The sequence below is a fragment of the Myripristis murdjan genome, chromosome 1, assembly GCF_902150065.1.
Source record: "Myripristis murdjan chromosome 1, fMyrMur1.1, whole genome shotgun sequence".
In the NCBI taxonomy this organism is placed as follows: Eukaryota; Metazoa; Chordata; class Actinopteri; order Holocentriformes; family Holocentridae; genus Myripristis; species Myripristis murdjan.
Window position 1 is genome coordinate 6952439 of NC_043980.1, and position 14563 is coordinate 6967001.

At 45.8% G+C, this 14563-nt stretch overlaps 1 protein-coding gene across 5 annotated transcripts in view; it reads right to left on the bottom strand.

Annotated features, from left to right (window-relative positions):
- Positions 1-1321: 1321 nt before the first annotated feature.
- The window catches only part of LOC115365972 (CREB3 regulatory factor-like), a 32664-nt gene continuing 19422 nt past the window's right edge, over positions 1322-14563 (bottom strand). For all 5 annotated transcript variants that reach the window (XM_030061221.1, XM_030061222.1, XM_030061219.1 and 2 more), the window contains exons 8-10: positions 11736-11809; positions 7287-7415; positions 1322-7021 (exon numbers count right to left, since the gene is read on the bottom strand). In XM_030061221.1, coding sequence (XP_029917081.1) covers positions 6906-7021; positions 7287-7415; positions 11736-11809 — 319 coding nt within the window. In that variant the 3' untranslated portion in view covers positions 1322-6905. The remainder of the gene's footprint in view (positions 7022-7286; positions 7416-11735; positions 11810-14563) is intronic.

Genomic DNA, 14563 nt, shown 5'->3' on the forward strand with positions numbered 1-14563 from the left:
ACAAAGGTCTCAAAGTTTGGGCTGCAACAGACTGACCTCTGTTGTTATTGTTGTTGTTGTTTGTTGTTGTTTGTTCCCCTCCCCTGTCCTCATACCTGCGTTTGAAGGCCATACTTGTCCGAACTCCTCAAACGTGTACCTCTCTGTGATTCATCTCTATATGTGGAATGTGCTGTGGATTTTCGGAGCTCGGGCTTCGCTCCGCTCGGCTCCGCCAGGTGTTTCTAACAGGGAATCCTTTTGTTCCGTTTGTCTTGCCAGATCTGGGCGTTGTGCAATGTTGAACGATAATTCAGTCACTTGACTTCATGTTTGCACTTAAGATAATTCAACTTCAATGTGAAAACGAAACAATTACAGTCCAATAAATCAAGGATAATTTGTATCAACTTGTCTCGTCAGTTGTGTTACCTCGACTTTACCTTGTTGCAGGTGTGTGTGCATGTGTGTGTGTGTGTGTGTGTGTGTGTGGGGTGGGGTGCTCCTCTGGTTTTGGTGAGGTAATGGTATCCTCATGTGCACGCAGGAGACTGAATGGCGGTTGGCGCCTGTCTAGGCAAAACAGGTATGGGGGTGGATCCTGTGGTAAAAGGCTCATTGCCAGTCAACGTGACAGAAATTACAATGGGCTGGCTTTGGTTTCAGTGCAGCCATGATGAAATTACCTCTGAGCAAGTTGCAATACCTGGTGCTGTAACCCTGAGAGACCTGGGGGTGGTGCTGTGCAGCAGCTGCCTTCTGCACCCTGGACATGCACACGCTGATAAAACGCTGCCACGGGGTTCTGCAAAGGTGTGACGTGCAGAGAAAACCACAGCGTTTCACCACTGTGAGGTGGAAAACACTGCACAGAAAAATCTGGTGCACAAATCCTCTAAAATGCTGGTTTGGTAACATTTTAGAGGATGCTACTGCGTTTAGTTACAGTGGAACTGAGGGTCTCACAATGTATGATGACTGACGATATTCAGCAATGAGTTTTACAGTAGCTGTCATCATATGGGTGTGTATCTCTTTTTTTTTTTTTTTTTTTTTTTAACTTTTCATTTGGATTCTACATGTGGAAAGATCACCGGCTCCAACTGCCTTGTACGGCCTGATTTCATTTTAATGCCTCTTAAACACAAACACTTATTTTTTATTTTAAAAATATACTTTAATACAACAGCTGCATATAAATATTAAAATATACATTATACAGGTGTACAGTACACTCACACAAAACAAAAACAAAAAATATTAGGCTTCTATTTGTACGGCACTTCTTGTATTTTTTTTTTCCTTGATTTTCTTTTTTTTTTTTTAATTCTTTTTTTTTTTTAAACATTTTTCTTAAGGTTACTTACTGACAAAGGGGTTGTACATAAAGATGTGTTAATGAACAGGTCCAAAGTATTACTGTAGTATTGTGATTACTGGGTTACTGAAAGACAGACAGAAGGAGGGACAGGGGACAGACAGAAGTAGGGATTGCTGTACATTATATGACATGGCGTTATGGAATGTTTGCTGTTCTCTTGGTTTTTCGTTCCTCTGGTCTTTCTTACGTGCTTTCAAAGTGGATTAAAGAACCAGCAGGGATGTGATTATTCAGTCCTTTTTTTTTCTCTAGCCAGGATGTTTTTTCAGATACGCAACTACCCTTTAATTTGTAACGGGAGATCACCATTTATTTTCCTGCTACTTTTTTTTTTCTTCTCCTTCCTTCTTCCCGTTCACATCCACGAGCGGATTCAGACTCTCTCACCGCACACGACAGAAACGACTGACTCGGTTTTGGTTAAAGCCACAAGGTGAGCCTCAGTGTAAGTTTCCCCACCTCAGCCTCACTGATACCAAAAACCCATGTGGACAGGTCTAACCAGACACCCCCCCCACCCCACAGACACACACACACACACACACACACACACACACGCCCCGCCAGATGGAGGTTTTCAGATCAGCGACACAGGGGGACTGTCGAGAGGCAGGCAGCCATTCGACTGGAGCCCTCCTCTGCTGCCGTCAGCCTGTGGGACGGGGGGGTGGAGGAGGGGTTCGGGGGTGTGTGGAGGGAGGGGGATTAAAAGGTTTTGGATAAGCTACTCCAAGGCCTGGCTAAGTGCCGTTTCCCCAGGCCGCCTCGGCCCGGAGGCCCGGTGCCTTTGAAACCGGAGACGCCCGAGTGTCTCCGACAATGTGAGCGCTGGAGCAGAGTGGGGACGGGCACGCAGAGGTCAACAGCGTCCCACCAGTGTAGTCTTACTGACGGGTCTATTCAGAGCGCCTCAGCCCGGCCTGGGCCGCAGCCACTGCAGTCACACCGCCTCGCGGCCGCTCTGCTACAGGGCGCCTCTCCACGTCCAAGCGCCACCTCTGCGATGAGGATTCGTCCGCGCCCCGAGTGGCCACCCGCCTCGCTCCACCTCACCTCATCAGAGTTTGGACAGTTCAGGCAAAGTGTGCCGGCGTGGACGCAGATGGAGCGAGGAGCCTCGGTGCAGGGCAGGGAACAAACACGACCATACAGCAGCGACAGCAGCTAGATTTTTTTAGAAGCAGGACCTCCAAAGGACAGGTACACAGACTTACAGGCCGTCCCCGAAGGTGACCAGGATTTGGCTTCGTCCTAATTTGTCCGCCCCTTTTCTCTGAATCCCCAAAACCATTTCATGAATTCATTAGGAGCAGATCTTGTCATCAACAGCCCTGCTGATAAGAGCAGATGTCTCTGAAATTTGGTGAGCTTTCCATGAGCAGGAAAAATACGTCATAATCCAAAATGTTTTGGGTTTTTTTTGTGTGTGTACATTTTAGCAGAACGTGTGCTCTTGGGAGCTTGAAAGCGCCGCTGTCTTGTGCAGCCTTACAGAGCTCAGCAGCGGAGGTGGATAAAGCCTTTGTGAGGCAATTTACAACTTTCTCTTCCTCAACGTTCCTCTCTGAGAGGGCAGCACGCATGTCAGCGAGAGGCAGGGATCTGAGCCGGTGAGCTCTCCCCGTCTCTGGCTCTGACACCCGATGAGGAAGCGACTCAGATAAGAATCGCTCCGTTTCTCCTTAGTCATTGTCCATATTAGGGCAGAGCCGGCTCAATTTGCAAGCTGAGAGCATCGGTTCTGTGTTGTGTAAATACCGGCTTTAGCTTACTCTGCCGTGAACATGATGAAAACAGGCGCAGGGGGCTGACCTAACGTGGTGCATGTTGTGTCAGGGTCAGCAGAGGGTGATCTCTCTGCCACACGGGGCGGGCAGAGGGAGGATTGAGGGCTCTGAATCGACTAGTTTCCCCTGGCAGATCGGCCTCGCTGTTCCAGGTACACATGTACACAAGCTTTCTGGGAAACTGTGGCAGGAATGTAAGGGAGACAAGTGGCCTTGCCAAGACTGGCCACTCCCCATTAAAGCTTTACAGTTAAAGGGATATGCCATCTTCCAAAAAACTTTCATCTGTCAGAGGTTTGTTTCTTTCCTCAGACGAGGGCAGTGCTACATTACCGACTGAAACTTTCTAGCCGGGTAAACCCGAGCAACGTGCCTCCTGCTGGAATGTGCAGGGAGGATTCGCCGTGTAACAAAGGGAGTGCAGTCAAAATGTTTTCTTTTCAGTTTAGTTTTTGGCATATGGATCAATGTACACAGATGGTGCGCCGTGTTACATAACACCGCTTCGGAGAAAAAAGGGAAAACATCAGGACAAACTTTTGCATTCAAAGTTTCGACCCTGAAACCTAAACATCCTGAAGTGGCAGATAAACAGAACAGTGTTTTCAACGATGGAGACGTCTGTGGCTGCTTTTCTGCACCCAGCCGCTGCTTCCTGTCTGTGGCCGTCATTGTTTGTTGTTGCAGGAGGGCATGTGAAGGAGGTTGCTGCCAGCATGAGATCCAGTGACTCTTTTGGCAGCGCTGCCAGCTTCCCAAGCCCAGAGACAAGTGGGAGGGGGAATGCACGTCTCAGTAACAGTGGCAGAGCCCAGCGCCATTTTAGCCAAACAGCCTGCAACTGAGTTTCCTTCCACCGGTCCTGCTGACCTTGCCCGACTTGCTTTGCAGGTCATTCTCGCTCTGGAGCGATCGCATTCTTGACCCGACGATGCGGACACAGTTTTCGTAGTGGCGATGAAATAGTAAAGCGTTCCCAGTAGCAAGTGTTGAGCATCACAGCCAAAATGCTTGTCGGTTCCCATCAGACACTATCTTTTCTTGAAGAAAAAAAAAAAAAAAAAAAACCCAGACCATCTGTCTTTGCCATCAGATTCGTGTATAGTGCTTAAGAGCTCTGTTCACCAGCTGCAATATTCCACGAAGAAACTTTACCCTAGCCGAATTGGGCAGGAATCCTCTGTTTACCATGCAAATGCTCAAACCTCAGACTCATTAGATGAACCATGTTTGAGAGAAATCAAAGGATCCAGAAGATAAACCGGGGGCCAAGACCAAACGCCCCGAACTAATGTGCCCGCTGCTTTCGAAAATGGCCATGAATGAGATCTTCGAGGGTTGAATAGTTGAAGGTTAACTGCTCCTCTCCCAGTTGAGACAGGAAATGGAGTTTCCATAGGAGTGGGACGCCGCGTTATAGAACAGCTTTGGAGCGCAGCCCAGACAGGAGCTCTTAAAGGTTGAAAAACAAAAGGCTATTGCTTAACATATCACCGCTAACCTCCTCGTATTTCCCAGGGATGCCGCCCACAGAGACTGGGACCAGCTAGTTAATTTCATGTTTTAGATTTGCGTGTGAAAAAAACTTATTTTGGTTAAGATTTTTTTCTTTTCTTTTTTTTTTTTTTTGGCTGAATGTGTGATAAATAGGGCCTACCTTCTACCTGCAGTTTTTTTTTTTTTTTTTTTTTTTTTCCAGCTCAAGTCAAGTCGGGTCAAGCTCTGGGCGGTAGTCGAGGGTTCGGTCTCACCTCGTAACAGGGTGAAGATCAGGCATAATAACACAGGTCCCCGTGGCTTTAAGCTCCAGGCACTTCAGAAAGGCGTCATTATGCAAACAAACTGCCTATTACAACTGTATGTGCTCTCAGGCCAAAACCCAGTCAGCAGTCACTGCCTGATACCTCCACCAAGGTTTGCATTGCTTTTCTTTTCTTTTTTTTTTTTTCTCGCACAGTAGCACCATACTGAAACAAACCTAGACCACCGGTTCACCAAAACCCATTGACCACTCACAGCCAGTCTCAATCGATAATCGTCTTTATAAAAAGGTGCCAAGAGTCTTTTTTTTTTCTTTTTTTCTTTTCTTTTCTTTTTTTTTTTTTTTTTTTTTTGGAGGATCTGAAGCCCTCTTTGAAGGTGCTTAGTTGCTCTTACCACAGTGCAATTCAAAGGGTCCTTGACTTTTATGTCCGACAACATTTAGAGACCTTGGACAACTTGGTCTAGCTTCAGCAAAGACCACCGAAGAAAGGCAGATTTCAAAACTCGAGATCAAGCCCACTACGTGGGCTGTGGCTTTGCCAAATAACAACAAAAATGAAACAAAAAACAAAAAAAAAAACAAAAACAAAAAAACTTATTTGCTTTCTAGCTCTACAAGTGTTTTTTTGTCTGACTATTTGTCATTGCAATTCAGGAAGGTGCGCTACATAATCAGGTCAGGGGTTGAGGAGAGGGCTTGGGGAAGGCATTGAGGACTCTTCCCTTTTGTGGGTAACAACACAGCCGGTGCAGACAGCTATGGAGCACCGGGCTGTACAGCTAAAGGCTGACCAAATGTGAAAATTTCGGTCATTTCCTGTGCGCCGGACATACCCCGCGGGCCTCTCAGCTCCTCAGTGGTAGTGCATTGGGTGAGCAGAAGTCCTTTCATCTGGGTTTTACAAAAATCAGTATTTCAGTCAGTGATTTTTACCCCCAAACATGACGGTGGTTGTCAATGGTTGGCAGCATCTGAAGCAGTGAGAGGCTTGGTCTGCGAGGTGTCCCGGGACAGGTTCAGCAGTATCAGTTTTCTTTGGTCAGTTTGAATTAAGGTGCGTTCTAGCAGTTTGCTCTGTCACTTTTGACTCTGTTTTTTTACGGGGTGGAGGGGTATTAAAGCTCTGTGGGCTTTGCCGCGACATGCAGGCTGCTGCCTGCCGGTCGGGCAGCTTTTAAAGATTCAGTGCTTGTGTCACAGCACAACGAAACACCGACTGACAATTCAGACGCCTTTTCAAATGGTATGCAGTGTTTCTATCGGGGCCCAGCCTTGCAGTTTGCCAAATATGAACACCTGCCTCCTTGTTTACCCGGGCTGGGCTCCTCCCACTTCCTTATATGCACTTTCTATCCTCAGATGCCCCCTCGCCCTCAGCTCACTACTGGTCCCCTGCCAACATCTATGACCATCTACAAAACAGTGCAATGTCTATTCATAGGCACAATGGGATACAAATACAGCACACAGAGGGAGAGAGAAACAGTATACACATTCATACTGTATATATAGATATATATATATACACTTCAAACAGACTCGCACACACACATACACTCACACACACACACACACACACACAACACAGAACACAGAGAAGTCAGCAGCAGCTCTGGCTTGGTGGTGGATTGTGGTGCAGCCTGTGGAGACGGAACAGTGAAGAGGGCTGCATGTGTGGCGGAGGAAACAAGAGGAAGAGGGGCATGGTGGCAATTTACTCCCGTCTTTGTTTAGGGCTAATCCCTCCACCCCTCCACCCCTCCACCCCTGAGGCCCGCCTCCGCCTCCCCCTCCTCCTCCTCCACTTCCTCGTCGGCAGCTCTTCTTCCACTTCATCCCTCCGCTCTCGTTTGACAGAGTGCGTATGCTATGAGCGTGGAGGCTGTGACTCGAGAACACCGGGCGGGTCAGTGGTGGGTGGGAGGGGGGGAGGGTGCGGAGGAGGAGGGGTGGCGGTGGCGGTGGTGGTGGTGGTGGTGGGGTGGGGTGCGTTTTAGCCCTCTGCCTCGTCCCCTCCTTGCTGGGTGTCTTTGTCCTGGCTCTGCCCCACTGCGCTGGCCGCCAAAATCCTCTGCACGAAGTCTTTGGTCCGCCCAGCCACCAAGGGGCCTGCAGGTGCCACAGAGATGAATTAGAAAAAACATTGGAGACATTGAAAAAAAACACACTGAAGAACACACGGATATACTCTACACATTCCCCAGTTGGTAATACTCGTGTTTATTTCTCGTTCCTAACAGTAATGTTTGGTTCCCCTTTAATCCACTTCATGATAAAATGTGTTTTGTAATGAAGCACAGCCTAATAAGTGACAGAGTTAGAGAAAGGGAGGCAGAGAGAGAGGCTCCGGCCCCCGGCAGATGCTCCCTCTCACCGCTGAACTCTCGGAGGATGTCCTCCAGACGCTGCGTCATCCCTCGGTCGTCTGTGTCCTCTTCTTCGCTGCTCTCCACCCGCTGCCGGATCACCTCCTTGATCCGGAGCAGCGCCCCCAGCAGGTTCTCTGTGAGACGACAGCGGCCCAGAGAGTGGATTTGTGTTGCCAAAAACTCGAGGGGCAGCTCAGCCAAAGATTTTCGACACACACTCGGCTGTTACTGACTTTCATCCTTTGTCTTGGTCTTCAAAGCAAACGGGTGTGAGGCCCAAATGACGCCATCCTTTTTTTTTTTTGTTACAGGAAGAAAGGTTGAGGGGAAATGTGGTTTATTGGAATAGTTAAAACGAAAATTTAAAGTGACCGGACATATTCTTACCCATACACTGGCATTTGCTGCTGTGCAAATGAGTAACGCATCACGGCTGAAAAGAGCGTTCGGAGTTACACTACTACAATCACGGGTTGTTGTGCATCCTTCAAAACTATGTTTTTTTGTGTTGTTTCTTGCTCTGTGGCCATTTCATACATTGCGGAGCAGACACTCCCAGTGAAGGTGCCGTTCTCGTAACAGGGAAGGATTTTATGGGCCGATCTTGGTGGATGCATTACTTTTGGATACAGCAGCAAATACACTGCAAAAACACAAAATCTTACCAAGATTATTTGTCTTATTTCAAGTCAAAAATGTCTTATTTCTAGTCAAAATATCTCATTACACTTAAAATAAGACATGATCACCTCAGAAGTAACTTGTTTTTAGACAATTTCCACTTGTTTCAAGTGAAAATTCACTTAAAACAAGTGAAAATTTGCTTGTTTCATTGGCAAAATTTGCCAGTGGAAAAAGTGAAAATTCACTTGAAATAAGTGAAAATTAGCTAGAAACAAGAAACAAATTTTGCCAATGAAACAAGCAAATTTTCACTTGAAACAAGAGACAACTGTCTAAAAACAAGTTACTTCTGAGGTGATCATGTCTTGTTTTAAGTTTAATGAGATATTTTGACTAGTAATAAGACATTTTTGACTTGAAATAAGACAAATAATCTTGGTAAGATTTTGCGTTTTTGTAGTGTAAGAATCCAAACTCTCACGAATCTGGCCGTACTTACACAGCCAGCCAAAACACCAAAGAGGGTCTCAGTTCCAGAAATCCTTGGTTTCTGCAAATATTGGACTTTTGGACCCAAAGTGCAATCATCTGTTGTCAGACAATTCAGATTATGCTGTTTGAAGTAATGTTATGGTCATTTGTAACCATTCTTGGAACTCTAAAGAACCCATTCCCGGTGTGAACTATTCCTTTAAGACCAAATTTCCCCTATTTTTGAAAGCCAAGAAAACTAATGAGAGCCAATAACAGCCAATATGCATTCTGACTAAATAGGTTAATGTCAGTGTTGTCAAAATGTCAAAGTGGAGTTAAGTTATCTAGTGCTTGCAAAGAAAAAAAATATTTTCTGTTTATTGCTTTAAATACATCATAATTTCACCACAAAGCACAGTTCTTATCAGCTGTGTTGACACACACTGTAAATGCGGTGCAGAGGCGAGGCGAGGCTGCCAGCCCTCTCCGTGATGGGATCTATAGCTCCGCTAATGTATCAAAATTCATGTGGTTATGATTTACTGAAGTTCAAATGTTACAAATGTGTTTACAGCTGAAGACGGGAGGAGCGCACACCATCTGATGAATGCATTTGCTCAAATGCACATTACATTAGCCCTGAGTGTGTAGTGCCTCCCGCTGCGGGTAGACCACTAACCCTGGCTGTGCTGGCACTCCGCTCGACTGTCTGAACCAGTTTTCGGTTATTTAGGCCAAGAAAAGAGAGGAGACAAGAGAAGATGAACTGAACGCCTCCCATTCTGCAACCAGGCTCACCACTCGGGGAAAAGTTCATTCAAAGGGGAGGACAACTCGAGGTGCCGCGACCTAATTTGGCACGTCGATGGATGGTGCGAATCGTCAGTACTTTGTGTGATACTGGCACACGGGCTCCTCCCCCCCCTTTCGAGTCATGTGACCCATTTGCACTCTGGAACCCTTCCTGTTGGCATCTAATATTCTCATATGGATTTGATTACTCTTTTGTTCAGGACAGGTCGCCATGCGAGTGGGTGGGCGGGCGAAGGACCATATTAGGTAATTTCTCCCTGAACTCCCTCACCCCCCATCTGTCTCTCAAACACACAAACATAGGCACACACACACACACACACACACACAGTAAATGAGGTCAGAGTTCCCAGGACTGGCATAGCGCCAAAGTCCCACTCATTTGAAGTTTACTGTTGAATTTGCTGATATTTGTGATACTTGTGCATGAACGCAACTTACAGTAACTGAGAGAGGGAGGGAGAGAGAGAGAGAGAGAGAGAGAGTAGATGAAAGAGAATGGGGGAGAAAAGAGAAGAAAGAGTCACGGGAGGGAAATAAAACGAGGGAGAGAGGGGAAGAGGAAGCGAGGGGCTGTGTGAGGTTAAACCCTGTGTGTCTTGGCCCCCCGCCAGGAGGATGAAAATCACAGGAGCCAAAACTAAAGCCCTCGCAACGAAATGCCTGGCCAGAATCAGGAATGACTGGAATGCTGAACACCGGGAGGAAAAAAAGACACAAGGACAAAGGAAGTTGGATGCTGGTTGGAACTGAATTCAAAGAGACAGGCCTACACCAGTGGAACAGGAGGAGGAGGAGGAGGAGGAGGAGGAGGCACAGAGGACTGGGTTGCCAGATTTGGCCGAGTGGAGGTGTAGATTATGAGGAGGAAGGTGAACTCACCCCCCCTGTGGTCTTTCCTCAGCTACAGGAGTGGATGTGAGGAGGCTGACAGCAGGTCAAAACCTACGCCCCATTTGCACCTTGCATTAAAAAGCCGTGTTTATCCAGATGTTTTCCCCGATAAGGAAAAAAAAAAAACCCACTTGTTAATGCAAGGTGCAAATGCAAGTCCCAACATCATGTACTCACATAATGTATGCGGATACAGAGATTGTATTTTAATGTAAGATGTAAATGCGGTTTAAAAGGGCAACTTCAGGCTGTACCGTAGCAACGGGCTTCTGAAACAGCTCCAGTCTCAGTCTCATTCCTGCTTCTGGGCTCAGTACAACACCAACAGGCCCTCTCTGAGATCCAGAGCCATAGCTTTAGAAATGCTGCTCTGGCAGGTTATGAATGGACCAGGGAAGGAATGTGTGCTGTTGCCATGTTGGACTAGGGTCTGCTGGCTTTGAGTTGCCAGGTTGTGCTGGTGTCTGACAGGTGTCGGACAGAAAGCCGGGTGGGGAATGTGGCTGTTACCGACTGGTTGTAGAATATTGACGAAATGAGTAAATGACTAAAAGTCAATGTATTTTGCAAAATGAAAAGGGTCACACTTGTTTTAATTTCAACTTCTTTTTGGAGATCGCTTTACAGATAGATCACTGTTTTATGAAAATACTGCGCCTCTCAAATATGCACTTCAGAAGCTGAGAAAAAACGGCCTTGTTAGCCGCTCTAGTGATGCCACGGCCCTCCGTAGACGACAGTGTCACTGGTCTGCTCACGATTCAAGTCACGTGATCTGGGCCTGCACACTGCAAAAACTCAAAATCTTACCAAGAACATTTGTCTTATTTCAAGTCAAAATGTCTTATTTCAAGTCAAAAATCTCATTGCACTTAAAATAAGACATGATCACCTCAGAAGTCACTTGTTTTTAGACAAAATTTGCTTGAAACAAGTGAAAATGGTCTAAAAACAAGTTATTTCTGAGGTGATCATGTCTTATTTTTACTAGAAATTAGACATTTTGACTTGAAATAAGACAAATATTCTTGGTAAGATTTTGAGTTTTTGCAGTGCAGTTTGGTTTCACTTTGATCGGGGAAAAATCTTCACAACAGCTGTTTGGTCAGTGTTTCCCTGCATTCATTTTTCAGTTTTATCAAATGAAGTGTAACACTGCTGAGACACACCTTCATCATCAATGAGACATAACAGGGGCGGGTTCAGTGGACATTTTGAAACCATTCAGTATAAATGGTGATAATTGTTGTGTTCGCTGTGAGGTAAGGCGGGCACAGTATTCGCACAATTTAGTTGCTGTGGGAAGAATTCACTCTTCTCCCCGCCACAAATGTCGTTTTGAGCCCCATTACCGACAACCTCCAAACATGGCAACCTCGCTCCCTCACTCACTCAGGCACTCTGGTCTCTTGTACGCACGTCTGGCGGGGCTCACTCGTGTTTTCAGATTGCTCACCATGCATTTTTGGGTTTTTCCAATGGGTTCTTGGTTATAAGACCAAGACGATGTCGAATTTTCTCAAGCCACAGAGGACCGTATAATCCTTCAATTGCAGTTAAAATATGAAAACCACCAAAACAGGAGTTGCAAAGACTTCCCACACCAACACTGATATCACGGCGAGGCGCGTCTCCAGCGCCATACTGACCATACTCCTGGTTGAGCCCCCACAGTTTGATCTTGTTGGCTTCGTGCTGGGCTTTCTTCTTCAACCGGCAGGCCCTAAAAAAAAAAAAAAAAAAAAAAAAAAAAAGACAGAGAGAGAGGAGAGTCAGGAAACACTGTGAGAAAGCTCCATCTTTCTCTGGGGCAGGAAAACACTGTTCTAGTATTCCCCGTCTCCACATGACTCTCCGTTAGTGAGTCGGCTGGCTCACAGCGGGAGTGTGTTGGAGAGCAATGAGTGGAGGATGTATTCCCAGACTGTGCGGCTGATTGACTCTTCCCACCACTCATCCATTACCATCTGACACCACGACTCTTGAAAGGATAGCGCCGGTATGATTTCAGAGTAATTTGAAGTCGAAAAAAAAAGAAGCAGAAGATGAATCAGTCAATACTTTTTAAAATTTAATGCGTCTCGTGGGTCCCGTTCTCTGTTCTCTGCAGTGTGCTGTTTCCCGTGGCTCTGAGTCAGCTGAATGAAATCTGAGGCGACAAACACTCGCAGGCCAGTAATGTCTGATATTCCTTTTCTGCCTCATTCTGTTGCACGGATGGATTGCGCCTCACGGGCGGCCAGCGGGATTGTGCAGTTTGTTTTTTTGACGTCAGCGCGGGAGAGACAGGAGTCTGGAAGTGGTCAGGACGGTCCCAGAGAAAACTCTGACCGGGTCTTGTGCAGCCACAGATTTGGCAAAATAAATAAGCAAATTTGTTAGATTAAATTCTTGAACACTGCACTAAAACATGAACCCAGTCACATTGCGGCTTGGAGCTATGTACTTGTAAAATGCAGCATGTGTTTTAATGCTGGCTGGCTCGCGTCCCTGCCTGTGAACACAGTGAACTCGGCTCCGCTCTGTCGAAAACCAGCGGTGCTCCAGCGACAAGTCACCGGCCTTGATGATTGTGTGCATGCAGTGCGGAGCAATAATGACAATAAACCGGTGCAGAAACAGTCAACCAACAGAAAACTGATGATGATTTTGATAAGCCATCCATTGGTTTCGTCGTTTATCAATTAGAAACGCCAAACCGAATCACTGAAATGTCGATTCCAGCTTCGCCAAGATCACTGCGATGCAAAGATCTGGATGTTTGCCTACTGATCAGACCAAGGAGGCAGTTTTACAACTTTATATGGGCCCTGCTGAGTCATGATGGACATTTCTTATTATTTTTGACATTTGTTGGATGAAACAAGCAGTTGATTAATCCAAAAAAAAAAAAAAAAAAATGCCAACGATGAAAATCATGAACCAAAAGCAAAATTATACCTGTCCTGTCCTTTCAAGTCAAAATAAAATAAAAAAAAAAAACTTCTTTTAACCTTTTTGTTTGATTCTGCAGATGACGTATATGACACCATACACAAATTTAAAAATCATTGGCCAAAATATAAAAATTCCACCCAATAATATCACATTACAGTTGTCCCTCGCTATAACGCGGTTCACCTTTCGTGGCCTCGCAGTTTTGCGGATTTTTTTAGTGCAATTTTGCATGATTTTTTTTTTTTTTTTTTTTTTTTTAACAGCACATTGTGTTCTGCGTCCTGATTGGCTAAGGGACTGTAGACCATCGTCAATCAATCTCCTCCGTGCCGTGTCTCCTGTACAGTACAGAATGCGTTCATTCTATCATACTGGACTTATTTTTCTACGAAGGTTTGAACTTTGAGAGTTTAAACAAGAGAGAAAAGTGAGAAAATGTTAATGCCTGTCTGAGAAAAGTGTATAAAGTGTGTAGTGAGGGGTTTTACAGCCTTAAAACATCTAGAATAATTGTAAAAAATAAAGCTGACTACTTCGCGGATTTCGCCTGTTGCGGGTTATTTTTAGAACGCAACTCCCGCGATAAACGAGGGACCACTGTACATCAAATGTTTTAACAATCCCCCTCCCCTGTCTGGCAACAAGTGGCAAGCGGCTCCAGCAGTGGCAGCCCTGCTTCCTTTGTGGAGGACACGATGTTTTTGTTGCGGTGGAATTCGCTCATTTTGAAGAATCTGGAATTGGCGTCACTTTAAAAAAAACGCACACCGCGCATTTTGGAAACTTGTGAGCACTTTTGCACGGTCCGTCCTCGCGTTACGTCCTCCGCAACATCCTGTTTCAGCCAGACATGCAGCTGGCACTGACCTCTACCATCCTTTCTGTCCTCAGCAGCTCTCTTTCTTTTTCCTCTTCGTCTCTCTCTCTTTTTGCTTTTTTTCCCATTCCAGATCTCACCTCTCTTTAACCCCCCCCACAAACGTCTATCCGTTGGTGTGTTTGCGTCATGTTTTATATGTTTGTCATAATAAGCTATCCCCAAAGAGTCCCCCTCCCCTTTTAACTGCCTCTGTCTTTAATAATGGCATCCCTCCCGGCCCCCCCCCCCCAATCCACAGATGAACTCTCTACGACCCTCTGCCTCCTCGTCCTTCTCCGTGATCCTGCCCTGATTTCCTCCCATTCAGCTCGCCATCCTGCTTCCCTCCTTCCCATCTCCTCTAACGCCCCCACCCCTCCTCCCTCCTCACTACTTCCCTTCATTTACTCAGTCATGCTAATGCACCAGGCATCTTGTTAAAAGAGCCAATCAACCCAAAAGTCTACTCAGGACTGAAATTCCTCTCTGTTTTAATGGTGAAAAAAAAAAAAAAACATCATTATTGTGCATTTAAGTCCGAGGTGTGCCTCCTTTAAAATGTATAAAACACATTTCAGTTTCAACAAAGATTTATCATTAAAAAGTCTCAGGCAGAGGAAACCAACTGAATTCCTCTGATTTCTTTTTTTTTTTTAATTATTATTCTGTTGATTCAATTTT